At 44.8% G+C, this 26,309-nt stretch overlaps 2 protein-coding genes across 3 annotated transcripts in view; one reads left to right on the top strand and one right to left on the bottom strand.

Moving 5' to 3' along the window:
• Nucleotides 1–1,520: 1,520 nt before the first annotated feature.
• The window catches only part of ism1 (isthmin 1), a 42,032-nt gene continuing 17,243 nt past the window's right edge, over nt 1,521–26,309 (top strand). The window contains exons 1-3 of the mRNA XM_029702333.1: nt 1,521–2,755; nt 19,852–20,076; nt 23,701–24,031. Of these exons, the coding sequence (XP_029558193.1) occupies nt 2,615–2,755; nt 19,852–20,076; nt 23,701–24,031 (697 nt within the window). The 5' untranslated portion in view covers nt 1,521–2,614. The remainder of the gene's footprint in view (nt 2,756–19,851; nt 20,077–23,700; nt 24,032–26,309) is intronic.
• On the bottom strand, nt 22,177–23,754 carry LOC115155596 (leucine-rich repeat and coiled-coil domain-containing protein PF07_0014-like). 2 transcript variants are annotated; one of them, XM_029702349.1, is made up of 2 exons: nt 23,668–23,754; nt 22,177–23,574 (listed from the first exon to the last, which is right to left on the bottom strand). In XM_029702349.1, the coding sequence occupies exon 2, from the start codon at nt 23,306–23,308 to the stop codon at nt 22,691–22,693; it is 618 nt and encodes a 205-aa protein (XP_029558209.1). In that variant the 5' UTR covers nt 23,309–23,574; nt 23,668–23,754; the 3' UTR covers nt 22,177–22,690. The 2 variants fall into 2 exon arrangements, with proteins under 2 accessions (XP_029558209.1, XP_029558220.1); XM_029702360.1 differs by having other exon boundaries at nt 22,177–23,417; nt 23,668–23,744.

Genomic DNA, 26,309 nt, shown 5'->3' with positions numbered 1-26,309 from the left:
GTAGCCTAGCAGTAACAGAGTCAGTCACCCATTGTAGCCTAGTAGTAACAGAGTCAGACACCCACTGTAGCCTAGCAGTAACAGTCACTCAGTCACCCACTGTAGCCATGCAGTAACAGTCACTCAGTCACCCAGTGTAGCCTAGTAGTAACAGAGTCAGTCAGTCACCCACTGTAGCCTAGCAGTAACAGAGTCAGTCAGTCACCCACTGTAGCCTAGCAGTAACAGAGTCAGTCAGTCACCCACTGTAGCCTAGCAGTAACAGAGTCGGTCAGTCACCCACTGTAGCCTAGCAGTAACAGAGTCAGTCACCCATTGTAGCCTAGTAGTAACAGAGTCAGACACCCACTGTAGCCTAGCAGTAACAGAGTCAGTCACCCATTGTAGCCTAGTAGTAACAGTCACTCAGTCACCCACTGTAGCCATGCAGTAACAGTCACTCAGTCACCCACTGTAGCCTAGCAGTAACAGAGTCAGTCAGTCACCCACTGTAGCCTAGCAGTAACAGAGTCAGTCAGTCACCCACTGTAGCCTAGCAGTAACAGAGTCAGTCAGTCACCCACTGTAGCCTAGCAGTAACAGAGTCACTCAGTCACCCACTGTAGCCTAGCAGTAACAGAGTCAGTCAGTCACCCACTGTAGCCTAGCAGTAACAGAGTCAGTCAGTCACCCACTGTAGCCTAGCAGTAACAGAGTCAGTCAGTCACCCACTGTAGCCTAGCAGTAACAGAGTCACTCAGTCACCCACTGTAGCCTAGCAGTAACAGAGTCACTCAGTCACCCACTGTAGCCTAGCAGTAACAGAGTCAGTCAGTCACCCACTGTAGCCTAGCAGTAACAGAGTCAGTCAGTCACCCACTGTAGCCTAGCAGTAACAGAGTCAGTCAGTCACCCACTGTAGCCTAGCAGTAACAGAGTCACTCAGTCACCCACTGTAGCCTAGCAGTAACAGAGTCACTCAGTCACCCACTGTAGCCTAGCAGTAACAGAGTCAGTCACCCACTGTAGCCTAGCAGTAACAGAGTCACTCAGTCACCCAGTGTAGCCTAGAAGGCTGGCGACACAATTTATTTTGCTAATGTAGCCTAATATCTTCAACGTATCATGTATAATTAGTAATATCTTCACTTTTAAAATCAATATGTTCAGTTCCTGCAACAACATGGAGCACAGAACATGTGCAGATACCGGGGCTACAGATAGATGCCGGGGCTACAGATAGATGCCGGGGCTACAGATAGATGCCGGGGCTACAGATAGATGCCGGGGCTACAGATAGATGCCGGGGCTACAGATAGATGCCGGGGCTACAGATAGATGCCGGGGCTACAGATGCCTTGTATGCCGGGGCTACAGAGTGGCCAGTGGGTTGACTGTGGCTTGCCTGTTATTCGCACCATGGTGAGTTGCATTGCCCCCGTCCCTCCCGTGTCACCGGTGCTGAAAGGATAGAAAGGGTTAAATTAAGAAGGGGGGGAAAGCTTGACAGCAAACCAGAAGAGGGGCGTATAAAAACACTTTCGCCTACAGGAAAGTGCTGGGAGAGAAAAACAGCGGTTATATAGTGTGGACAGACTGTTGTTTGGTTTACACTTTTTGGACACGGTGAGAGTTGAGGGACGCACTTGACGCTTGGATCGGAAAGCTACTGGTTTTATACTGCGGAGAAAAGCCAGCAGCATGTCTGGATTTGCGACTGGATGGATAACGGTTGTGCTTGTTAGGGAGAACTCCTCAAACTAGTCGTTTTTTTCCCGGGGGGATCCACTTTTTGGGTGGTGTGATGGTGTACCGAAGGTGTACCACACTAACGCGTTAATTGCCTGTGCGAATTCAACATGACGTTTTGGGATAGATGATAGCCCAGATAATGGGCGGGAGGGAGAATGTGTCCAAAACATCAAAACCAAGGAGTCCTGCGTACCACAGATGAGAGAGAAGAGAGCGACACGGTTTGATTGTAAGGCGAGGAAAAGGTTTAATTCTGGTAAAAGGTAGAGAACTTGGCGCCGGAAACACCGGGCTGAAAGTCTCCTGACTCCTGACTCTACCTGGAGTGCAACACCCGATAGACTACATGTTTTTAACATAGTATACACGTTGGGCGCAACAACAACAAAAAAAGTTCCGTGGTTATTTCATTACTTTACCCATGTGTAGTTTTACACAGTCGCCCTGACAGCATTTGGAGAAATACATTTTGGAGACCCACGCCGACATAGAAGTAGCATATCATCCAATACCAAAAGGAAACCCGAACCTCGCTGTATGAACCTTTTAACTTTGATAGTTTTTAGACATTGAATCCGAATCCACTTTTTGTTCCACTTGAAGACCGCTCTCCACCGAAGCTGATCTGATGTAAATGAACCTAACATAACCACGTGGTCCCAAACTTGACATTTTGACCGATTTGTTTTCTTGATTCCTCTATTCTCCTTTCCCCCCCTTTTTTCCCTTTAAAATTGTAATTCGGAATCCAGAAGTGGCTCCGAAGTGGTGTTGCGGCTCCTCGCCCGCAGCGGATCCGGAGCTGGGAGCGCCTGCAGCGGGAGGAGCTGGCGGAGGACCCCCTGCCACACCGCAGGGACCAAAGACCGGTCAGGTGAAAAGGATGGTTCGATTGGCGGCAGAACTCTTGTTGCTTTTAGGACTTCTACTTCTTACCTTACACATCACTGTGTTACGGAGCAGCCCGCTGCACCAAGGGAATTTTACTTTGAGCCAGGATCAGCAGGATACGGTGCTCGCAGAGGTGAGTGCTATTTATTAATTTGTTCCATTCTATCAGAACCTGTAGTATATATAGATGGGGCTCTTTAGGCTATTGAGTTTGGGCTTAAAATGGGGAATAAACCTTTATCTTCTATTCAGCAGGAGTTGATAGACCCCAGCATCAGTTGACAGGGGCTCTTTGTCTACACTGTAAAGGGATAATGACTACACTGTAAAGGGATAATGACTACACTGTAAATGGTTAATAACTACACTGTAAAGGGGTATTGACTACACTGTAAAGGGGTATTGACTACACTGTAAAGGGATAATGACTACACTGTAAAGGGATAATTACAACATTGTAAAGGGTTAATAACTACACTGTAACGGGGTATTGACTAGACTGTAAAGGGGTATTGACTACACTGTAAAGGATTAATGACTACACTGTAAAGGGTTAATAACTACACTGTAAAGGGGTATTGACTACACTGTAAAGGATTAATGACTACACTGTAAAGGGGTATTGACTACACTGTAAAGGATTAAGGACTACACTGTAAAGGGGTATTGACTACACTGTAAAGGGATAATGACTACACTGTAAAGGGTTAATAACTACACTGTAAAGGATTAATGACTACACTGTAAAGGGGTATTGACTACACTGTAAAGGGGTATTGACTACACTGTAAAGGGGTATTGACTGCACTGTAAAGGGTTAATAACTACACTGTAAAGGGGTATTGACTACACTGTAAAGGGGTAATGACTACACTGTAAAGGGGTAATGACTGCACTGTAAAGGGGTTAAGACTACACTGTAAAGGTGTTACCATGAATTTGACAGCAATTTACAGGAAAGTAACATTCTGTATTTAATATTACAGTACAACAACTGTAATATATATACGGTATCAAAGCAAGTAATGTGTAATGACACACAGTAAAATACTGTAAAATTGACTGTATTATACTTTTTAAAAAAAGACAAGTAAATTCTACTGTAATCGGAATTAATGGATGTATGAAATTCATTGACGGGAGGGGTTTGTATTTCACAGTTTTTCCTATAATTACAAATGATTGGTGCTAGCTAGGTAAAGTGTTTACACATTACAGCATATTAATGAATATTTGGTGTTTTTATATCACTTGCACTTCTACAGGCCTTAACAAAGTCTTCCAAACTGGCAGCGACTACAGGGCAAAACAGACCAAAAGGACATGGCAAAATGCTCAACCATTAAAAGTTGAAGACTAGCCACCACTCCAGTCTGTCCCCTGTACATTTTAAATGAATTGGGCACTTTAACAACATAGGTGTTACGGCCAGGCAGCACAGGCTGAAATGACATTTAGCCATTTATTTATCCTTTTTGAGATTTGTTGGTATTTTGTTCTATTAATGTTAGTATTTTCAAAAAGTAAACATAGAAAATGTCAAAAACGTGATGAAAATGTATATTTTCTTTACGTTTATCATGCTACAATCATACAGATGCTCATGAATTTTAACCACACTTAAAATGAACATACATCAAACATTTGAAAGTTTCACATCGTTTAAAAGCCCATTTCACAAAGAATGTTTACAAACTCACTACATTTAGTAACTTTTTTGGAGAGATGGTGATTGGGTTTAAATAGGCGTTTGGTGTTTGGTAGTCTAAATTTAGTGTACAATTGGCCCAGCGTCCTCCGGGTTTGGCCGGGGTAAGCCGTCATTGTAAATAAGAATTTGTTCTTAACTGACATTTCTAGTTAAATAAAGATTAATTAAATAAATAAATCAAAATATTATAATTCAGTTAAAACTGTGAAAGAAAACCCTCAATGTAGCCTATAGATATAAATTGCACAAGAATGATACATTTCAGATTTTTTTTAAGGTATCGTTATCTCTTTATTCAACCCACTGTGGGTTATGAGTCAACTCGCGCATCACTATAAATATAATTTTTTAAACTGCATAGAACCATTTAAAGGGATACTTTGTGATTTTGGCAGTGCCTTCAGAAAGGATTCATACCCCTTGATTTATTACACAGTTTGTTGTGTTATACCCTGCGATCTAAATGGATTACATATGTTGTTTTTTTTTGCCCCCATTTACACACAATACCCCATTATTACAAAGTGGAAAACATGTTTTTAGATATTTTAGCAAATGTATTTAAAATGAAATACAGAAATATCTCATTTACATAAGTATTCACACCCCTGAGTCAATACTTTCTAGAAGCACCTATTGGCAGGGATTACAGCTGTGAGTCTGTCTGGGTAAATCTCTAAGGGCTTTCCACACCTGGATTGTGCAATATTTGCTGATTTATTATTTTCGAAATTCTTAAAGTTCTGCCGAATTGGTTGTTGATCATTGCTGGACTGCCATTTTCAGCTCTTACCAAGTAGATTTAAGTCAAAACTGTAACTCTGCTACTCAGAAACATTCACTGTCTTCTTCTGTTGGAGCCCTTCAGTTAGAGCCCTTCAGTTAGAGCCCTTCAGTTGGAGCCCTTCTGTTAGAGCCCTTCAGTTGGAGCCCTTCAGTTGGAGCCCTTCTGTTAGAGCACTTCAGTTAGAGCCCTCCAGTTAGAGCCCTTCAGTTGGAGCCCTTCAGTTAGAGCCCTTCAGTTAGAGCCCTTCAGTTGGAGCCCTTCAGTTAGAGCCCTTCCGTTAGAACCCCTCAGTTAGAGCCCTTCAGTTGGAGCCCTTCAGTTGGAGCCCTTCAGTTAGAGCCCTTCAGTAATAGCCCTCCAGTTAGAGCCCTTCAGTTGGAGCCCTTCAGTTAGAGCCCTTCAGTTAGAGCCCTTCAGTTGGAGCCCTTCAGTTAGAGCCCTTCAGTTGGAGCCCTTCAGTTAGAGCCCTTCTGTTGGAGCCCTTCAGTTAGAGCCCTTCAGTTGGAGCCCTTCAGTTAGAGCCCTTCAGTTGGAGCCCTTCAGTTAGAGCCCTTCAGTTGGAGCCCTTCAGTTAGAGCCCTTCAGTTAGAGCCCTTCAGTTGGAGCCCTTCAGTTGGAGCCCTTCAGCTGGAGCCCTTCTGTTGGAGCCCTTCAGTTAGAGCCCTTCAGTTGGAGCCCTTCAGTTGGAGCCCTTCAGCTGGAGCCCTTCTGTTGGAGCTCTTCAGTTAGAGCCCTTCAGTTGGAGCCCTTCAGTTGGAGCCCTTCAGTTGGAGCCCTTCAGTTAGAGCCCTTCAGTTGGAGCCCTTCAGTTGGAGCCCTTCTGTTGGAGCCCTTCAGTTAGAGCCCTTCAGTTGGAGCCCTTCAGTTGGAGCCCTTCAGTTAGAGCCCTTCAATTGGAGCCCTTAAGTTAGAGCCCTTCAGTTAGAGCACTTCAGTTGGAGCCCTTCAGCTAGAGCCCTTCAGTTAGAGCCCTTCAGTTGGAGCCCTTCTGTTGGAGCCCTTCAGTTAGAGCCCTTCAGTTAGAGCCCTTCAGTTAGAACCCCTCAGTTAGAGCCCTTCAGTTAGAGCACTTCAGTTAGAGCCCTTCTGTTGGAGCCCTTCAGTTAGAGCCCTTCAGTTAGAGCCCTTCAGTTAGAACCCCTCAGTTAGAGCCCTTCAGTTAGAGCCCTTCAGTTGGAGCCCTTCAGTTAGAACCCCTCAGTTAGAGCCCTTCAGTTAGAGCCCTTCATTTGGAGCCCTTCTGTTGGAGCCCTTCAGTTAGAGCGCTCTCTCTCCCACACTTGCACCACACTGTTTTTGCCTTAATTTTAATCCACTGTTGCACTGCAGTTTTACAGCCAAATGAAAACATATTTTTTTGTCTCCCCCTTTTTACTCATATTTTCTCCCCTCTGATAACTGAAAATGTGTCTGTTTGTTCAGGCAGACCCTTGCATCCATCTGTTACGTTGGTGTGGTTTTAACCAGGTCAGTATCGTTAATACCCTAGTATTTATTTATTTTGAACCTTTATTTAACTAGGCAAGTCAGTTAAGAACAAATTCTTATATACAATGACGACATAGTGGGTTAAGGGGCAGAACAACAGATTTTAACCTTGTCAGCTCAGGGATTCGATCTAGCAACCTTTTGGTTACTAGTCCAACAGCTCTAACCACTAGGCTACTTGCTGCCAGTAGGACTCACCACCACCAGAATCACTTGAACTGATATCCCCCTGTTCTAGAATTAGAATGACATCCATTCTAACTCTAAAATCAGTCCTTCTAATTCTGTGGTTTTAGCAGAACATCTAAAAGAGCCACAGTTTAGGACAGGACAGAGGGTTAGACGTCTGTAGCAGCCAGAAGGCTGGTTTAACTCTTCAGTACAGGACAGGACAGGACAGGACCGAGGGTTAGACGTCTGTAGCAGCCAGAAGGCTGGTTTAACTTTTCAGTACAGGACAGGACCGAGGGTTAGACGTCTGTAGCAGCCAGAAGTCTGGTTTAACTCTTCAGTACAGGACAGGACCGAGGGTTAGACGTCTGTAGCAGCCAGAAGGCTGGTTTAACTCTTCAGTACAGGACAGGACAGGACAGAGGGTTAGACGTCTGTAGCAGCCAGAAGGCTGGTTTAACTCTTCAGTACAGGACAGGACAGGACAGGACAGAGGGTTAGACGTCTGTAGCAGCCAGAAGGCTGGTTTAACTCTTCAGGACAGGACAGGACAGAGGGTTAGACGTCTGTAGCAGCCAGAAGGCTGGTTTAACTCTTCAGTACAGGACAGGACAGGACAGGACCGAGGGTTAGACGTCTGTAGCAGCCAGAAGGCTGGTTTAACTCTTCAGGACAGGACAGGACAGGACCGAGGGTTAGACGTCTGTAGCAGCCAGAAGGCTGGTTTAACTCTTCAGTACAGGACAGGACAGGACAGGACCGAGGGTTAGACGTCTGTAGCAGCCAGAAGGCTGGTTTAACTCTTCAGTACAGGACAGGACAGGACAGAGGGTTAGACGTCTGTAGCAGCCAGAAGGCTGGTTTAACTCTTCAGTACAGGACAGGACAGGACAGAGGGTTAGACATCTGTAGCAGCCAGAAGGCTGGTTTAACTCTTCAGTACAGGACAGGACAGGACAGGACCGAGGGTTAGACGTCTGTAGCAGCCAGAAGGCTGGTTTAACTCTTCAGTACAGGACAGGACAGGACAGAGGGTTAGACGTCTGTAGCAGCCAGAAGGCTGGTTTAACTCTTCAGTACAGGACAGGACAGGACCGAGGGTTAGACGTCTGTAGCAGCCAGAAGGCTGGTTTAACTCTTCAGTACAGGACAGGACAGGACAGGACCGAGGGTTAGACGTCTGTAGCAGCCAGAAGGCTGGTTTAACTCTTCAGTACAGGACAGGACAGGACCGAGGGTTAGACGTCTGTAGCAGCCAGAAGGCTGGTTTAACTCTTCAGTACAGGACAGGACAGGACAGAGGGTTAGACGTCTGTAGCAGCCAGAAGGCTGGTTTAACTCTTCAGTACAGGACAGGACAGGACAGGACCGAGGGTTAGACGTCTGTAGCAGCCAGAAGGCTGGTTTAACTCTTCAGTACAGGACAGGACAGGACTGGACCGAGGGTTAGACGTCTGTAGCAGCCAGAAGGCTGGTTTAACTCTTCAGTACAGGACAGGACAGGACCGAGGGTTAGACGTCTGTAGCAGCCAGAAGGCTGGTTTAACTCTTCAGTACAGGACAGGACAGGACAGAGGGTTAGACGTCTGTAGCAGCCAGAAGGCTGGTTTAACTCTTCAGTACAGGACAGGACAGGACAGGACCGAGGGTTAGACGTCTGTAGTAGCCAGAAGGCTGGTTTAACTCTTCAGTACAGGACAGGACAGGACAGGACCGACGGTTAGATGTCTGTAGCAGCCAGAAGGCTGGTTTAACTCTTCAGTACAGGACAGGACAGGACCGAGGGTTAGACGTCTGTAGCAGCCAGAAGGCTGGTTTAACTCTTCAGTACAGGACAGGACAGGACAGGACCGAGGGTTAGACGTCTGTAGCAGCCAGAAGGCTGGTTTAACTCTTCAGTACAGGACAGGACAGAGGGTTAGACGTCTATAGCAGCCAGAAGGCTGGTTTAACTCTTCAGTACAGGACAGGACAGGACAGAGGGTTAGACGTCTGTTGCAGCCAGTAGTGCACTATACATGGAATAGGATGCTATTTGGGACGCAGCCCAGAATCCAACCTCAGGGTTAAGAGGGGTCTAGAATCAACAGGGCGGTTCTGAGGGATGCTGTTACATTAAGCAGCCTTCCCCCTTCCTCGCTCCATCAGCTCTGTTTGATGTATTTATAGCATGCCACTGAAATACCCTTGTCACTCACTGCCCTGCTTCACAACAAGCATGATAAATGGGGATTCATGCCAGACATGGGTTCAATACTACTTGAAATCATTTCAAATACTTTAGCTGTGCTTTATTGACCTGACCTGTTGCAATGAATTCAATAGTCCCCAAAAACCCCACCCACCTGGCACTTCAAAGGATTTCAAATAATGTTTTAATCCAGGACTGATTTATGCCTGGTGGTTGGTGGGTTAGGGGTGAGCTAAGAAAGGTGTTCTTTCTAAAGGGACACCTTTGGTGTGAAAGGAAGTGAGAAGTAAGTGGAAAGAATTAATGGCGTAAAATATGGAGATGAACAGAACGTCACACATGGGACATCAGGGAATGCTGTCTTTGTTTTTACTGAGACGTGGCTTACAGACAATAAACTCGACCCTGCTATTCAACCAGATTGCTTCTCCACGTGCCGAGGGACTTCACGTGTGTTATTATCACAGCTGTGTACATACCGCCACAAGCAAACACCAAGGCAGCACTCAGCGAACTGTAAAAGCTCATTATCCAGCAAGAATCCTCTCACCCAGAGGCAGTCTTTATTGTCACGGGTGACTTTAACCAAAAACAATATTTCCCAAAATATCACCAACATGTATCCTCCCCCACAGGAGGATCCAGTGTGCTTTGCCATGTACACACAAACATCCATGATGCAAAGCCATACCCCACCCCCAATTCGGCCAATTAGATCACGTCTCTCTGTTCCTACACCCCGCCTACAAGCAGCAACTCTAGAGGGAGCCACCAACACAGAGAATAGTGAGGCGCTGAGGACAGAGGAGACAATACAGACTCAAACTTGAATTGATGTTCGACAACTCAGGCTTGCAGCACATGGCAAGGACTACAGACTATCACAGACTACAAACACAAATCCAGCTGTGCGTTGCTCACAGAAGCCTCCCTCCCAGATGAGCTTAACACATTCTATGCTCGCTTCAAGGCAGACAGTACCAAGTCATCCAGGAGGACTCTCGTTGTTCCGGACGACCAGGTGCTTTCACTCTCCGACGCTGATCCAATTTTCCTACTGCTGCAACAGATCCACGGAAGATGCCATTTCCTTCACTATTCACACGGCCGTAACACATCAGGACAAGAGGAACACCTATGTGAGAATGCTGTCTGGACACTACCCTCTGCAACTGGATTCTGGACGTCCTGACTGGCAGACTACAGGCTGTGAGGATTGGCAACACCTTCTCTACACTGACTCTTAACACAGGAGCCCCCCAGGGGTGTGTCCACAGTCCTCTGCTGTACTTCCTGTTCACCCACAACTGACTCTCAACTTCTTTGGGATAAGGGGCAGTATTTTCACGGCCGGATAAAAAACATACCCGATTTAATCTGGTTACTACTCCTGCCCAGAAACTAGAATATGCATATAATTAGTAGATTTGGATAGAAAACACTCTAACGTTTCTAAAAGTGTTTGAATGTGTCTGTGAGTATAACATAACTCATATGGCAGGCCAAAACCTGAGAAGATTCCATGCAGGAAGTGCCCTGTCTGACAATTTGTTGTCCTGTAACGTGACACTTTCTAAGGCTTCCATTGGCTCTCTAAAGCCGCCAGAAAGTGGAATGGGGTGTCTGCTGTCTCTGGGCAAAGTATAGGAGCAGAGTTTGTAAGTGGTCAGCCTGGGGACAGTGAGACTGGAGATGCGCTGTCACGAGAACTCGCCATGTTTTTCTTTCTCTCTTTGAATGAATACAACGTTGCCCGGTTGGAATATTATCGCTATTTTACGAAAAAAATAGCATAAAAATGGATTTTAAACAGCGTTTGACATGCTTCTAAGTACGGTAATGGAATATTTTGCATTTTTTGTCACGAAATGCACTCTTTGTCACGAAATGCACCTGAACGTACGAACAAAACGGAGGTATTTCGATATAACTATGGATTATTTGGAACCAAAACAACATTTGTTGTTGAAGTAGAAGTCCTGGGAGTGCATTCTGACGAAGAACAGCAAAGGTAATCCAATTTTTCTAATAGTAATTCTGAGTTTAGGTGACCCCGAAGTTGGCGGATGTCAAAATAGCTAGCCGTGATGGCCAAGCTATGTACTCAGAATATTGCAAAATGTGCTTTCGCCGAAAAGCTATTTTAAAATCGGACATAGCGATTGCATAAAGGAGTTCTGTATCTATAATTCTTAAAATAATTGTTATGTATTTTGTCAACGTTTATCATGAGTAATTTAGTAAAATCACCGGAAGTTTTCGGTGGGTATGCTAGTTCTGAACATCACATGCTAATATAAAAAGCAGTTTTTTGATATAAATATGAACTTGATTGAACAAAACATGCATGTATTGTATAATATAATGTCCTAGGAGTGTCATCTGATGAAGATCATCAAAGGTTAGTGCTGCATTTAGCTGTGGTTTGGGTTTATGTGACATATATGCTTGCTTGGAAAATGGCTGTGTGATTATTTGTGTCTATGTACTCTCCTGACATAATCTAATGTTTTGCTTTCGCTGTAAAGCCTTTTTGAAATCGGACAATGTGGTTAGATTAACGAGAGTCTTATCTTTAAAATGGTGTAAAATAGTTGATTGTTTGAGAAAATTGAATTGTGGTATTTTAGTTGGTTTTGTATTTCGCGCCGTGCGATGCTATTGGCTGTTGGCTAGGGGTTCCGCAGGCGGAACGGGGTTCCGCTAGCGGAACGTCTGTCCTCAACAGGTTAACACAGGAGCCCCCCAGGGTTGTGTCCTCAGTCCTCTGCTGTACTTCCTGTTCACCCACAACTGACTCTTAACACAGGTGCCCCACAGGGGTGTGTCCTCAGTCCTCTGCTATACTCCCTGTTCACCCACGACTGTGTGGCATTTCACGACACCAACTCCATCATCTAGTTTGCTGACGACATCACATTTGTAGGCTTGATAACCAACAATGACGAGTCAGCCTATAGGGAGGAGGTAAGTGAGCTGGCATTGTGGTGCCAGGACACCAACCTCTCCCTTAATGGTGACAAATCAAAGGAGTTGATTGTTGGCTTCAGGAAGCAGAGGAGGGAACATGCCCCGGTCCACATCAACGGTACTGCAGTAGAGAGAGTCAGCAGTATTAAGTTCCTTGGCGTCCACATCACAGAGGACTTGACACAGAACAACACCACCACCACTCTGGTCAAGAGGGTGCAACGGCGCCTCTACTTCCTAAGGCGGTAAAGAAATTCTGCATGCCGCCCCGGGTCCTCTCCAAATATTGGACTATAATTGTGCCTTCCTGTATTATACTTATGCTAAAATGTTTATTCTATTCTAATGCCATTTACTTTATGTTCATATTCTTATCTTTTATTGTTTCTTATTGTCGTTACATTGTCAAGAAGGAATCTGCAGGCAAGCATTTAGTTGGACGATGTGTACCGTACATATGACTAATACAACTTGAAACTTGGAGGAGCTTTGATGTACATGAATGTTCTGCTGCTCGTCATGTTTATAATAGATTAAAACAACAGTAAATATATCAACAACACAAATAGATTCAGGTATAGTAGTCTTCTCTTTGTGATTTGATTGGCTAGCTGCAGCATATTCTGCAGAGCCGCAGGAATAGGAAATATCCCAGGAATTTACAGAGTGTGTGTCGCACTGCAGAATGTTGGAACAGACCTGGAATAGTTTATGGCTGTTCCAACACTACGCACAAGAGCAAGAGTGGAGAATGGAAGCCAAGGGAAGCCATTCCAAGAGAGAAGAGGGCCACTTGGGCCAGTTAAAGTACAAATATCACCCCTAAATATCACCCCCAAATATCACCCCTAAATATTACCCCCAATATCACCCCTAAATGCCACCCCTAAATATCACCCCTAAATATCACCCCCAATATCACCCCTAAATATCACCCCTAAATATCACCCCTAAATACCACCCCTAAATAACACCCCAAATATCACCCCAAAATACCACCCCTAAATATCACCCCTAAATAACACCACAAATATCACCCCAAAATACCACCCCTAAATATCACCCCAAATATCACCCCTAAATATCACCCCAAATATCACCCCTAAATACCACCCCTAAATATCACCCCTAAATACCACCCCAAACCTGGCAGGAGAGGATATAATGTTATGTCTGGTGTATGTTAAAGGACAGTTACAGATTGGAATAAGAAAACCCTGACATGGTCCCAGATCTATTTGTGGGTTAGGGTTAGGGTTAGGGGTTAGGGGTAAGGGTTAGGGGTAAGGGTTAGGGGTTAGGGTTAGGGTGTCTTGCCAGCTCCTGTGGTCATTTTCATACCAATTTAGATGGTCGTAGAAGTTGGGCCATGAACAGACCTGGGACACGGCTAGTGTCAAAATGGGTCAGCTGGTTTGCACTGGTTGAACCCTCTGCCCTCTAGTGTGAGTCTGGGTCAGCTGGTTTGCACTGGTTGAACCCTCTGCCCTCTAGTGTGAGACTGGGTCAGCTGGTTTGGACTGGGACAGCTGGTTTGGACTGGTTGAACCCTCTGCCTTCTAGTGTGAGACTGGGTCAGCTGGTTTGGACTGGTTGAACCCTGTGCCCTCTAGTGTGAGTCTGGGTCAGCTGGTTTGGACTGGTTGAACTCTCTGCCCTCTAGTGTGAGACTGGGTCAGCTGGTTTGGACTGGTTGAACCCCCAAATATCCACCCTAACCTGGCTAGAGATGACACCTAACACTGTGCAACATTGATGTATGAATTCTACTAAACATAAAGGGCTGGTTTCCCGGACTCAGATTAAACCTAGTCCTGAAATAAGAGGCACTTTTAATGTAGAATCTCCAATCAACATGCTTTTTAGTTTAGAAGTAGGCTTAATCTGAGTCGGAAAACTGTCCCACTATTTAAAATACTGTAGAAAATAGAAATTCATGAAAACATTTTTTAATTTCTTATAGGAAATGAGTCAGCCACCTCTCTGCCGCACAGTGAGTTTAACATTGCACCAGTCCGCATAAAACTTTGCTGCATAGTGAACCTGAGTTCTGTTGTTAGAATAGAATGGGTTTTGTGTTCTGTGAAAGACTTGCTCTGCTCTGGCAGTGATGTCCAGATCTGGTTGACTGGTCTACCACTGAAGACGATGATGTCATCTCTCCCCCTGCCTTGTCACGGCCCAGGGGGTTGTTTTCATGGGAAGGTGTCATATTTAAAGAGCCCATTCACGGAGACACAAATGGACAGGATGGGGCTGTGTGCACCTGTAGAGAACGGCTGTAGAATGGAGAATAGATCTTTTAGACCCCAGCGCTGGCGCACAGGAAGTGTGGTGACAGGAGAACAATATCCTCACCAGTGACTCACAGGAAGATGAGCCTTCCACTGAGGAACAATAACACATTAACAGCTTATTTAGGCATATACAACCTATTCACCTTGTATGAGTTGACATTGGAATCGGGGTATGCATTTCTTCCCAGTTGATCTCCACACCGTAATAGTCAAGTGATTTACAATCTGCAAATGCGATGTCCTCCTTCTTGTATTAAAGATGCACTATGCAGAAAGTGCTCCTCCATTTCCTGGTTGCTATAATTCGAATCTAATAGTTGGCCTAATTTGAGTTTGTGACAAAACAAGTAAGTATAGTGTAGAGAATCATTGTACCATCTAAACCGCGATGAAATATACTTTCCATAACCAACAATATTGTATTTTCAACTGTTTGAAGCTGGTGTACAAAACCAAAAGTACAAGATTCAAAAACAAAACTTATGAACGGGAAGCACAGAAATAGCACACATAGAACAGATCTACCGCCTCTCAGACATTGCTGTCAATGAGAATGACAGATCTATAACTCACATTTCTATGTGAATTTGGGGTTAGGTCATCCAAAAAGTTACTTATTGTAGCTTTAATTGATTAAAGACAAATATTTTAAAACAAAATATACAGTTTACCAAGTTTGAGAGATGAGACAGAAAGGAAACACGTAGGGGGCTAGCTGGTTGAGCAGCAGCATCTGGGCCCAGTGTACCCTGCTTTCATTTCCTGTCCCTTTCCCCGGGGGGGACTGCCCCCTGAGTGGTTACCCATTGAAAACATCCTCCTTCTCCTCTTCCTCCTCATCCCCTTTTCTCCTCCTTCTCCTCCTCTCCTCTTCCTCCTCATCCCCTTTTCTCGTCCTCATCTTCTCCACTTCTCTTTCCTCCTCATCTACTCGTGTTCTCTGCCTCCTCTTTCTCCTCCTCGTCTCCTGGCAAAGTGAAAAAGGGAGGAAGCAGGAAAAGGGGGTAAAAATAGGACTGCTGTGTGTGTGGAGTTTCATTCATGGGTTTTCAGGGTGTGAGGATAGGGGAGGGTAACAGAATCCTGGGAGGCCCCAGATTACCTGAGAAATTGTTTTGATCTTCAAATGAAAACACTTCCTTGGTGGTGAGGAAAGGGGGAAGACCTAGCATGAAGAATGGGTCTAAAAGGCTCTAATACACTGGGATAACTGGATTGGCCCAAAGATAGGCTGCATGATCGTTCCCCATGAAGTCATTTGAAGGTAGATATCTGTTGGAAACTTTTTCATGTTTCTCCAGATATCGTTTGGAGACTGTTTCCTGTTTCTCCAGATATCTGTTGGATACTGTTTCCTGTTTCTCCAGATATCTGTTGGATACTTTTTCCTGTTTCTCCAGATATCTGTTGGAGGCTTTTTCCTGTTTCTCCAGATATCTGTAGGAGACTTTTTCCTGTTTCTCCAGATATCTGTAGGAGACTTTTTCCTGTTTCTCCAGATATCTGTAGAATGAAATGAGTGTGCCTGTCCAGAAGAGCCCTTCTTTACTCTCTCAGGAGTTCAATTACAAACAGGGACTTCTGAGGGCCAGGAAGAGAAGGTTATCACATGGCCATCTGATCTTAGACCACCCTGAACAACCACAGAGGTTCCTGTGATGTTCATATGGAGGGGTGGACAGTGGCTGGGGCCAGGGCTGTGTGTGTGTGTCCTGCAGTGCTGAAATGAGCCCTTACCATATCCTGTTTAGCTCCCAGCCAATCCTGGTATTAAAGGCTCTTTGTGGTGACAGATTTGCGTCGTTCTTCTCATATTCTAAATGTTTCAATTGCCGCACTTCCATCTTTTGCATTTTAATGACTTTGTTTGTACGATTTGGTGATCAAAATGATGACATTCTGTGTTTGATTGAGATAGAGGAGCTTTGGTTAGAGTTCATGTCCTTCCTTCGATTATAGGGAAGGTCTGTTTTTTCCCCCCACTTGTCTTGTCTGAAAGCCCTTTATTAAACTACAAGGAGAAATAGCACCTGTCTAATAATGTGTAGCACAACAAGTGATACACAGAGATCATCCTGCATGGCTAAGGTTGTCCAGTATGTCTAGTGAAAGTGTCACTGTGAGGACCAGAGTGTGATGCCCTTCTCTCGTTCTAGGCCTATGTCCAGGCTGCTGATGTACCCGCATGTAGTCTACATTTGTAATGCATCCAGAGTGCTGAGCAACTTCCTTTAGGGACCCTACAGAGCCCATATTGTCCCAGAGTGCAGAGCAACTTCCTTTAGGGCCCCTACAGAGCCCATATTGTCCCATAGTTCTGATCAACTTCCTTGCGTGCGTGTGTTTCTGTCAGACAGAGGACTGAGGAGGGGTTTTCTCTCCACCCAAAAGAGGCAATATTGTTGCAATGTTTTCTCATGTCTGTTGTGGTACCAGGATATAATGTTATGTCTGGTGTATGTTAAAGGACAGTTATGGTTTGGAATACGAAAACCCTGACATGGTCCCAGATCTATTTGTGGGTTAGGGGTTAGGGTTAAGGGTTAGGGTTAGGCTTAAGGGTTAGGGGTAAGGGGTTAAGGGTTAGGGGTAAGGGGTTAGGGGTTAGGGGTTAGGGTTGGGGTTAGGGTTAAGGGTTTGGGGTTAGGGTTTAGGGGTTAGGGTTAGGGTTGGGGTTAGGGTTAAGGGTAAGGGGTAGGGGTTAGGGTTAAGGGTGTCTTGCCAGCTCTTGTGGTCATTTTCATACCAATTAAGATGGTCGTAGAAGTTGGGCCATGAACAGACCTGGGACACTGCTAGTGTCAAACTGGGTCAGCTGGTTTGGACTGGTTGAACCCTCTGCCCTCTAGTGTGAGACTGGGTCAGCTGGTTTGGACTGGTTGAACCCTCTGCCCTCTAGTGTGAGACTGGGTCAGCTGGTTTGGACTGGTTGAACCCTCTGCCCTCTAGTGTGAGACTGGGTCAGCTGGTTTGGACTGGTTGAACCCTGTGCCCTCTGTCATGTCCATGTGAACCATGTATCCCTGTCATCCTGAAATATCAATCTAATACTAAGTGTTTCTTTATGGGGGTCAGGTTCGCTAGGTCTCTGTGGGGGGCAGCTGTACAGGAAGAGACTGACCCCCCCATCCCCAAACTGGCACAGAAATAACAGGATACCTGAGCCATAAGAAATGGTTCTCTCTTTTGGTTTAAGGAAGGTCAAATTGACTTCGTACGTTGTCTTTCACCCCGACACAGTGGTTACCCTTACCTCCCTAATCTTACTACATTTGCACACACTGTATACAGATTTTTCAATTGGGTTATTGACTGTACGTTTGTTTATGTGTAACTCTATGTTATTGTTTGTATCGCACTGCTTTGCTTTATCTTGGCCAGGTCGCAGTTGTAAATGAGAACTTGTTCTCAACTGGCTTACCTGCTTAAATACAGGTGAATAACAAAAAAATCGTTCACTAACCCTTGATTTGTCTGACTTCAGATAATTCACGTAGTTGAATGAACTGAACTTTGTCCAGATGACTTGCAGTTGACTGTGTGTTCTTTCTTCGTAGCATGATAAGCATTTTCAGATAGTACAGTTGAAGTCGGAAGTTTACATACACTTAGGTTGGAGTCATTAAAACTTGTTTTTCAACCACTCCACAAATTTCTTGTTAACAAACTATAGTTTTGGCAAGTCGGTTAGGATATCTACTTTGTTCATGACACAAGTAATTTTTCCAACAACTGTTAACAGACAGATTATTTCACTTATAATTCACTGAATCACAATTCCAGTGGGTCAGAAGTTTACATACACTAAGTTGACTGTGCCTTTAAACAGCTTGGAAAATTCCAGAAAATGTTGTCATGGCTTCTGATAGGCTAATTGACATAATTTGAGTCAATTGGAGGTGTACCTGTGGATGTATTTAAAGGCCTACCTTCAAACGCAGTGCCTCTTTGCTTGACATCATGGGAAAATCAAAAGAAATTAGCAAAGACCTCAGAAAAAAATTTGTAGACCTCCACAAGTCTGGTTCATCCTTGTGAGCAATATACCAAACGCCTGAAGGTACCACGTTCATCTGTACAAACAATAGTACGCAAGTATAAACACCATGGGACCACGCAGCTGTCATACCACTCAGGAAGGAGACGTGTTCTGTCTCCTAGAGATGAACGTACTTTGGTGTGAAAAGTGCAAATCAATCCCAGAACAACAGCAAAGGACCTTGTGAAGATGCTGGAGGAAACAGGTACAAAAGTATCTATATCCATAGTAAAATGAGTCCTATATCGACATAACCTGAAAGGCCGCTCAGCAAGGAAGAAGCCACCGCTCCAAAACTGCCATAAAAAAAGCCAGACTACGGTTTGCAACTGCACATGGGGACAAAGATCATACTTTTTGGAGAAATGTCCTCTGGTCTGATGAAACAAAAATAGAACTGTTTGGCCATAATGACCATCGTTATGTTTGGAGGAAAAAGGGGGAGGCTTGCAAGCCGAAGAACACCATCCCAACCTTGAAGCACGGGGGTGGCAGCATCATGTTGTGGGGGTGCTTTGCTGCAGGAGGGACTGGTGCACTTCACAAAATAGATGGCATCATGAGGAATGAAAATTATGTGGATATATTGAAGCAACATCTCAAGACATCAGTCAGGACGTTAAAGCTTCGTCGCAAATGGGTCTTGCAAATGGACAATGACCCCAAGCATACTTCCAAAGTTGTGGCAAAATGGCTTAAGGACAACAAAGTCAAGGTATTGGAGTGGCCCTCACAAAAACCTGACCTCAATCCTGTAGAAAATTTGTGGGCAGAACTGAAAAAGCACGTGTGAGCAAGGAGGCCTACAAACCTGACTCAGTAACACCAGCTCTGTCAGGAGCAATGGGCCAAAATTCACCCAACTTATTGTGGGAAGCTTGTGGAAGGCTATCCGAAACATTTGACCCAAGTTAAACAATTTAAAGGCAATGCTCCTAAATACTAATTGAGTGTATGTAAACTTCTGACCCACTGGGAATGTGATGAAAGAAATAAAAACTCAAATAATTTATTCTCTACTATTATTCTGAGATTTCACATTCCTAATATAAAGTGGTGATCCTAACTTACCTAAAACAGGGAATTTTTACTAGGATTAAATGTCAGGAATTGTGAAAAACTGAGTTTAAATATATTTGGCTAAGGTGCATGTAAACTTCCGACTTCAACTGTATATTGTAGATTGGACCATTCTTTACATTAAGGAAATATGCATCCTTATGATCAAGTAATCTAAAGGAATGTCTCTCTCCCTCTCCCGCTCCCCCCTCTCTCTCTCTCTCTCTCTCTCGCCCCCCCACTCCCTCTCTCGCTCCCCCCCTCTCTCGCTCCCCCCCTCTCTCTCGCTCCCCCCTCTCTCTCTCACTCCCCCCTCTCCCTCTCGCTCCCCCCTCTCTCTCTCGCTCCCCCCTCTCCCTCTCGCTCCCCCCCTCTCCCTCTCTCGCTCCCCCCTCTCTCTCTCGCTCCCTCTCTCTCTCGCTCCCTCTCTCTCTCTCTCTCTCTCTTGCTACCCCCGCTCTCTCTCTCGCTCCCTCTTGCTCCTTCTCTCTTTCTCTCTCCCTCCCTGTCTTCTAGAATAATGTCAGAGAAGAGAGCAGTTCATCAGCCCACCAGGGTCCAGGGGAGCGGAGAGGACCAGAGCACCGGTCAGCCCAGCGGCCTGCTGCCCTCCCTTGGGCCCAGAGTCAGGCTACCGGAGGCAGCCTGCAGAGAGACGGGCCTGGGGCCTTCCTCCTAGACCTCCACAACTTCCCTGACCTCTCCAAGGCTGATATAAACAGACAGAACCCCAACATACAGGTAACACTAAGACACAGACAGATGAATAAAGGGGAGAGGGTGTGTGTGTGTTGGTTCTTCTATCCGTGTGGGACCTAAAATCCCCAAAAGGGTATTGAAACAAGGAAAATTCTCCCTCGTGGGGACATTTCCTCCATCCCCATGAGGACAAAGGCTATTTTAAGCTTATGTGTTAGGTTTAGGGTTACAATTAGGGTTACCGATCAAGGTTAGTGTTATGGTAAGGGTTAGGTTTAGGGATTAGGGAAAATAGGATTTTGAATGGAAATACATTTTAGGTCCCCATGAGAACATATGTGTGTGTGTGTGTGTGTGTGTGTGTGTGACCACATGGCTGCCCAAGCACACCGAGCAGGAAGAGCAAACAGGAAGAGGCAGAATAACCTGGTGCACATCACTACCCCCTTTCTCTGTATCTCTCTCTCTCTCTCTCTCTCTCTCTCTCTCTCCCACTCTCTATACCTTTCTTCTCTCCCCCATCCATTGTCCTCGCTCCCTCCCTCCCTTCCTCTTCTTAAAGGGTATGTAGCATATACGTAACCACTTGTAACATATGGATTTGCATTTGTATAAAAAACAATCTGTATATATTTCTTCCATAAAACTGATCAGAATGCTGGAAGTGTGATGTAATATGGAGAATCCAGCAAGCCTATTGGTGTATCCTTCAACTGTACACCTTCACATGGATTGTGCTGAGCAAGTAGTGCTTTTTGAAGTCGGTTCTGTTTCGATTAGATTATTAAAAAGTCATCACGGTTTTCAATTTCGTTTTTTCAACAAAAAAAACATTTTTTTAGACATTAAATTGCACTATGCACTATGTGGGTTGAATGCTGTAACAACACAGACTAAAACAATGAATAAAAGTCCCATGATGGTAGTGACTGTCCATTACTGCTGATCACTTATTAACCATCATTTACTCACATTACTTTAATAAAATATTCCAGTTGTGGTGTTTATTACATTTGTTTCAGGTCTTTTTGATGTCTTTATTATTTCATTCCAAGTCATCTCATCTCTATAGAGCTGCTGTCTGACAAACCCCCCCCCCCCCCCCAAAAAAATGGAATTCAAATCATTGAACCAACATCTGTCATTTAGTTGTTTAAAAAACTAAAAATGACAGATATTTCTGTTACTTGCTCAGCACTACAAATGAAACTAAATCGTTTGCACTCATGAACACTGGTTTCAATAAACATTTCAGCCAACTCACAAGCAAATACTTTGAATGTATTGTTACAAATCAGCTTGTAAGTTTGCTAGCCAACTAGCCTGCTAATGTTAGTCCAGCTAAAGTTGGTTATTTTAGCCCGCTAGCTAGCTAGTCATCTTACTAGCCTAGTTAGTAACCCTTTATCTATGCTTTATCTTGACCAAGTCGCAGTTGTAAATGAGAACTTGTTCTCAACTAGCCTACCTGGTTAAATAAAGGTGAAATAAAATTAAAAATTAAAAACAAATTAGCCAACCACCACGATATCATGACACAAGGCGAGACCCAAATGCAGACACATGAGGCAGATGGTTGGAGTTTAAAGATGTTTAATAAATCCAAAGGGAATAGGCAAGAGAATGGTCGTGGACAGGCAAAACGTCATAACCAGATCAGAGTCCAGGAGGTAAAGAGTGGCAGGCAGGCTCGTGGTCAAGGCAGGCAGAATGGACAGGCAGGCGGGTACAGAGTCCAGAAACAGGCAAGGGTCAAAATTGGGAGGACTAGGAAAAAGGAGAAATAGCAAAGGCAGGAGAACAAGAAAAAATGCTTTTAGGCTAGGACATACAAGACAAACTGGCACAGAGAGACAGGAAACACAGGGATATATACACTGGCCCAGAGAGACAGGAAACACAGGGATAAATACACTGGCACAGAGAGACAGGAAACACAGGGATAAATACACTGGCACAGAGAGACAGGAAACACAGGGATAAATACACTGGCACAGAGAGACAGGAAACACAGGGATAAATACACTGGTACAGTGAGACAGGAAACACAGGGATAAATACACTGGCACAGAGACAGGAAACACAGGGATAAATACACAGAGAGACAGGAAACACAGGGATAAATACACTGGTACAGAGAGACAGGAAACACCTGGAGGGGGTGGAGACAATAACGAGGACAGGTGGAACAGATCAGGGCGTGACACACGGTCGACATGGCTAAGTAGTACGCCAGAGAACAACACCAACTAGTCTAACACAGCAGATGTAAAGCCAGCTGATATAAAGTAGAGAGAGCGGTTGACGGCTAAGTTAGCTACCAAAGAAGAGCCAAGGAGAGAAGCCTTCAGAGGGAGAGACCATTTCACCGGCCGTGGGAGAGTCAGCTAATCCAATAGCGATACAGTGTGATAAATCTAAAGTACTTAGATTCCAGAGGCGAATTGGGCACAGCAATAAGACAGAGGGGGTTCAGGGTATAGGAGGAGACGAGGAGAAGAGTCAACAATAAGACAGGGAGTACAGGGTATAGGAGGAGACGAGGAGAAGAGTCAACAATAAGACGGAGGGGGTTCAGGGTATAGGAGGAGATGAAGAGAAGAGTCAACAATAAGACAGAGGGGGTTCAGGGTATAGGAGGAGACGAGGAGAAGAGTCAACAATAAGACAGAGGGAGTACAGGGTATAGGTATCCCAAGATGCAGGAAGAGAGGGAGCAGGTCTGGGGAGAGGGAGCGATTGAACCAATGAGTGAGGGGTCTGTGAGAGGAGAGGGGGAGAGGAGGAGGAGAGTATGGGGGACCTCTTTGATCCTAAGATTCATGCTCTGGAGAAGGTTGAGCAGATCCTTCATGTCCTGGGGAAGTCTGAGCAGATCCTTCATGTTCTGGAGAAGGTTGAGCAGATCCTTCATGTTCTGGAGAAGGTTGAGCAGATCCTTCATGTTCTGGAGAAGGTTGAGCAGATCATTCATGTTCTGGAGAAGGTTGAGCAGATCCTTCATGTTCTGGAGAAGTCTGAGCAGATCCTTCATGTTCTGGAGAAGTCTGAGCAGATCCTTCATGTTCTGGAGAAGTCTGAGCAGATCCTTCATGTTCTGGAGAAGGTTAAGCAGACCCTTCATGTTCTGGAGAAGGCTGAGCAGATCCTTCATGTTCTGGAGAAGGTTGAGCAGATCCTTCATGTTCTGGAGAAGGTTGAGCAGATCCTTCATGTCCTGGAGAAGGTTAAGCAGACCCTTCATGTTCTGGAGAAGGCTGAGCAGATCCTTCATGTTCTGGAGAAGGCTGAGCAGACCCTTTGAACTCACTGTTTAGGTGGAGAGGATTGAGGTGGGTGAGGGGTAGTTGGGGCATTGTATTGGGGTGGAGGTTCGCCCCTCTCTTCTGGGAGGCACAGGAGTTAGGAAGGACAGAAGGGAAGGAGGGGGAGGGAGTCAGGACCACATCAAATTTGACTGCTGCTACCCAGATGGACTCAGTGGGACTGCTCAGGGGTGATCGTCAGATCAGAGCAACTGGTACTTTGTGTCAGAAATATCTAGAATGTAGTATTAGAAGGAAACAATGCAGACATTCGTGAAGTACAACTCAAATACATAACGGACAGTTGTTTCTCCAGACAGACTCTGACCTTTGACCCTGCTCCTCTCTCTCTCTCCTCCAGGTGACCATAGAGGTGGTGGACGGTCTAGAGGCAGCAGAGCCCGAGAAAGGCCTGAAGAAAGAGAACAAACCAGGATGGGCTGCTCCCAACTGGAGGAACTGGTGGCAGACCTCCTCCACCTCCTCCTCGGTCTCGACCCCCCGCAGGCCCGAGGAGCCGACTAGGGAGCAGCAGCCGCCCTACAGGGGAGAAGGAGAACGACGAGGGGGAGGTAAAGGAGGAGTTGGTAACACAGAGGATAGTAACTTCCTAAAGCCACTTGGGGACTGGGAGAGGAGAGGAGGCACAGGAGGAGGCGGAGGAGGCACCAGCAAGGCTCAGACTGAATATGGTGAGTGTTGTGTGTGTGTGTGTGTGAGGGGGACTGACGGAAGAAGGGAGAGAGGACATGTATGTGTGTTTGTTTGTGAAGGGACGTGTATATGTGTGTGTGTGTGTGTGTGTTCCAAGTGTGTGTGTGTGTTTGACAGTGTGATGAGAATCACTCATTGAGAATATTTAGCCAGATGGTACCTAGCTAAATAGACAGTCTGGAGGCCTGGTTCTGATGGGACCTAGCTAAATAGTCTGGAGTCCTTGTTCTGATGGTACCTAGCTAAATAGACAGTATAGAGGTCTGGTTCTGATGGGACCTAGCTAAATAGACAGTATAGAGGTCTGGTTCTGATGGGACCTAGCTAAATAGACAGTATAGAGGTCTGGTTCTGATGGGACCTAGCTAAATAGACAGTATAGAGGTCTGGTTCTGATGGGACCGAGCTAAATAGACAGTATAGAGGTCTGGTTCTGATGGGACCTAGCTAAATAGACAGTAAAGAGGTCTGGTTCTGATTAGACCTAGCTAAATAGACAGTATAGAGGTCTGGTTCTGATGGGACCTAGCTAAATAGACAGTCTGGAGGTCTGGTTCTGATGGGACCTAGCCAAATAGTCTGGAGGCCTGGTTCTGATGGTACCTAGCTAAATAGACAGCATAGAGTCCTGGTTCTGATGGGGCCTAGCTACAGTGTAGTTAGCAGATAGCTGACACCATAATAACTACAGTGTAGTTAGCAGATAGCTGACACCATAATAACTACAGTGTAGTTAGCAGATAGCTGACACCATAATAACTAGTGTAGTTAGCAGCTAGCTGACACCACAATAACTACAGTGTAGTTAGCAGCTAGCTGACACCATAATAACTACAGTGTAGTTAGCAGCTAGCTGAGACCTTAATAACTACAGTGTAGTTAGCAGCTAGCTGACACCATAATAACTACAGTGTAGTTAGCAGATAGCTGACACCATCATAACTATAGTGTAGTTAGCAGCTAGCTGACACCATAATAACTACAGTGTAGTTAGCAGCTAGCTGACACCATCATAACTACAGTGTAGTTAGCAGCTAGCGGACACCACAATAACGACAGTGTAGTTAGCAGCTAGCTGACACCATAATAACTACAGTGTAATTAGCAGATAGCTGACACCATAATAACTACAGTGTAGTTATCAGACAGCTGACACCATAATAACTACAGTGTAGTTAGCAGATAACTGACACCATAATAACTACAGTGTAATTAGCATATAGCTGACACCATAATAACTACAGTGTAGTTAGCAGATAGCTGACACCATAATAACTACTGTGTAGTTAGCAGCTACCTGACAACATAATAACTACAGTGTAGTTAGCAGATAGCTGACACCATAATAACTACAGTATAGTTAGCAGATAACTGACACCAAAATAACTACAGTGTAGTTAGCTGATAGCTGACACCATAATAACTACAGTGTAGTTAGCAGAGAGCTGACACCATAATAACTAGTGTAGTTAGCTGATAGCTGACACCATAACTACAGTGTAGTTAGCAGATAGCTGACACCATAACTACAGTGTAGTTAGCAGCTAGCTGACACCATAATAACTACAGTGTAGTTAGCAGCTAGCTGACACCATAATAACTACATTGTAGTTAGTAGATAGCTGACACCATAATAACTACAGTGTAGTTAGCTGACACCATAATGACTACACTGTAGTTAGCAGATAGCTGACACCATAATAACTACAGTGTAGTTAGCAGATATCTGACACCATAATAACTACAGTGTAGTTAGCTGACACCATAATAACTACAGTGTAGTTAGCTGGCACCATAATGACTACAGTGTAGTTAGCAGATAGCTGACACCATAATAACTACAGTGTAGTTAGCAGATAGCTGACACCATAATAACTACAGTGTAGTTAGCAGCTAGCTGACACCATAATAACTACAGTGTAGTTAGCAGATAGCTGACACCATAATAACTACAGTGTAGTTAGCAGATAGCTGACACCATAATAACTACAGTGTAGTTAGCAGATAGCTGACACCATAATAACTGCAGTGTAGTTAGCAGATAGCTGACACCATAATAACTACAGTATAGTTAGCGGATAGCTGACACCATAATAACTACAGTGTAGTTAGCAGATAGCTGACACCATAATAACTACAGTATAGTTAGCAGCAAGCTGACACCATAATAACTACAGTATAGTTAGCAGCTAGCTGACACCATAATAACTACAGTATAGTTAGCGGATAGCTGACACCATAATAACTACAGTGTAG

The sequence above is a fragment of the Salmo trutta genome, chromosome 2, assembly GCF_901001165.1.
Source record: "Salmo trutta chromosome 2, fSalTru1.1, whole genome shotgun sequence".
NCBI lineage: Eukaryota > Metazoa > Chordata > Actinopteri > Salmoniformes > Salmonidae > Salmo > Salmo trutta.
The sequence above is the reverse complement of the archived record's forward strand: the minus strand, read 5'-3'. Positions and strand labels throughout refer to the sequence as shown.

Coding starts and splice junctions, on each gene's coding strand:
- LOC115155596 (XM_029702349.1), bottom strand. CDS start 23,308: ATGAAGGATCTGCTCAGCCTTCTCCAGAACATGAAGGGTCTGCTTAAC.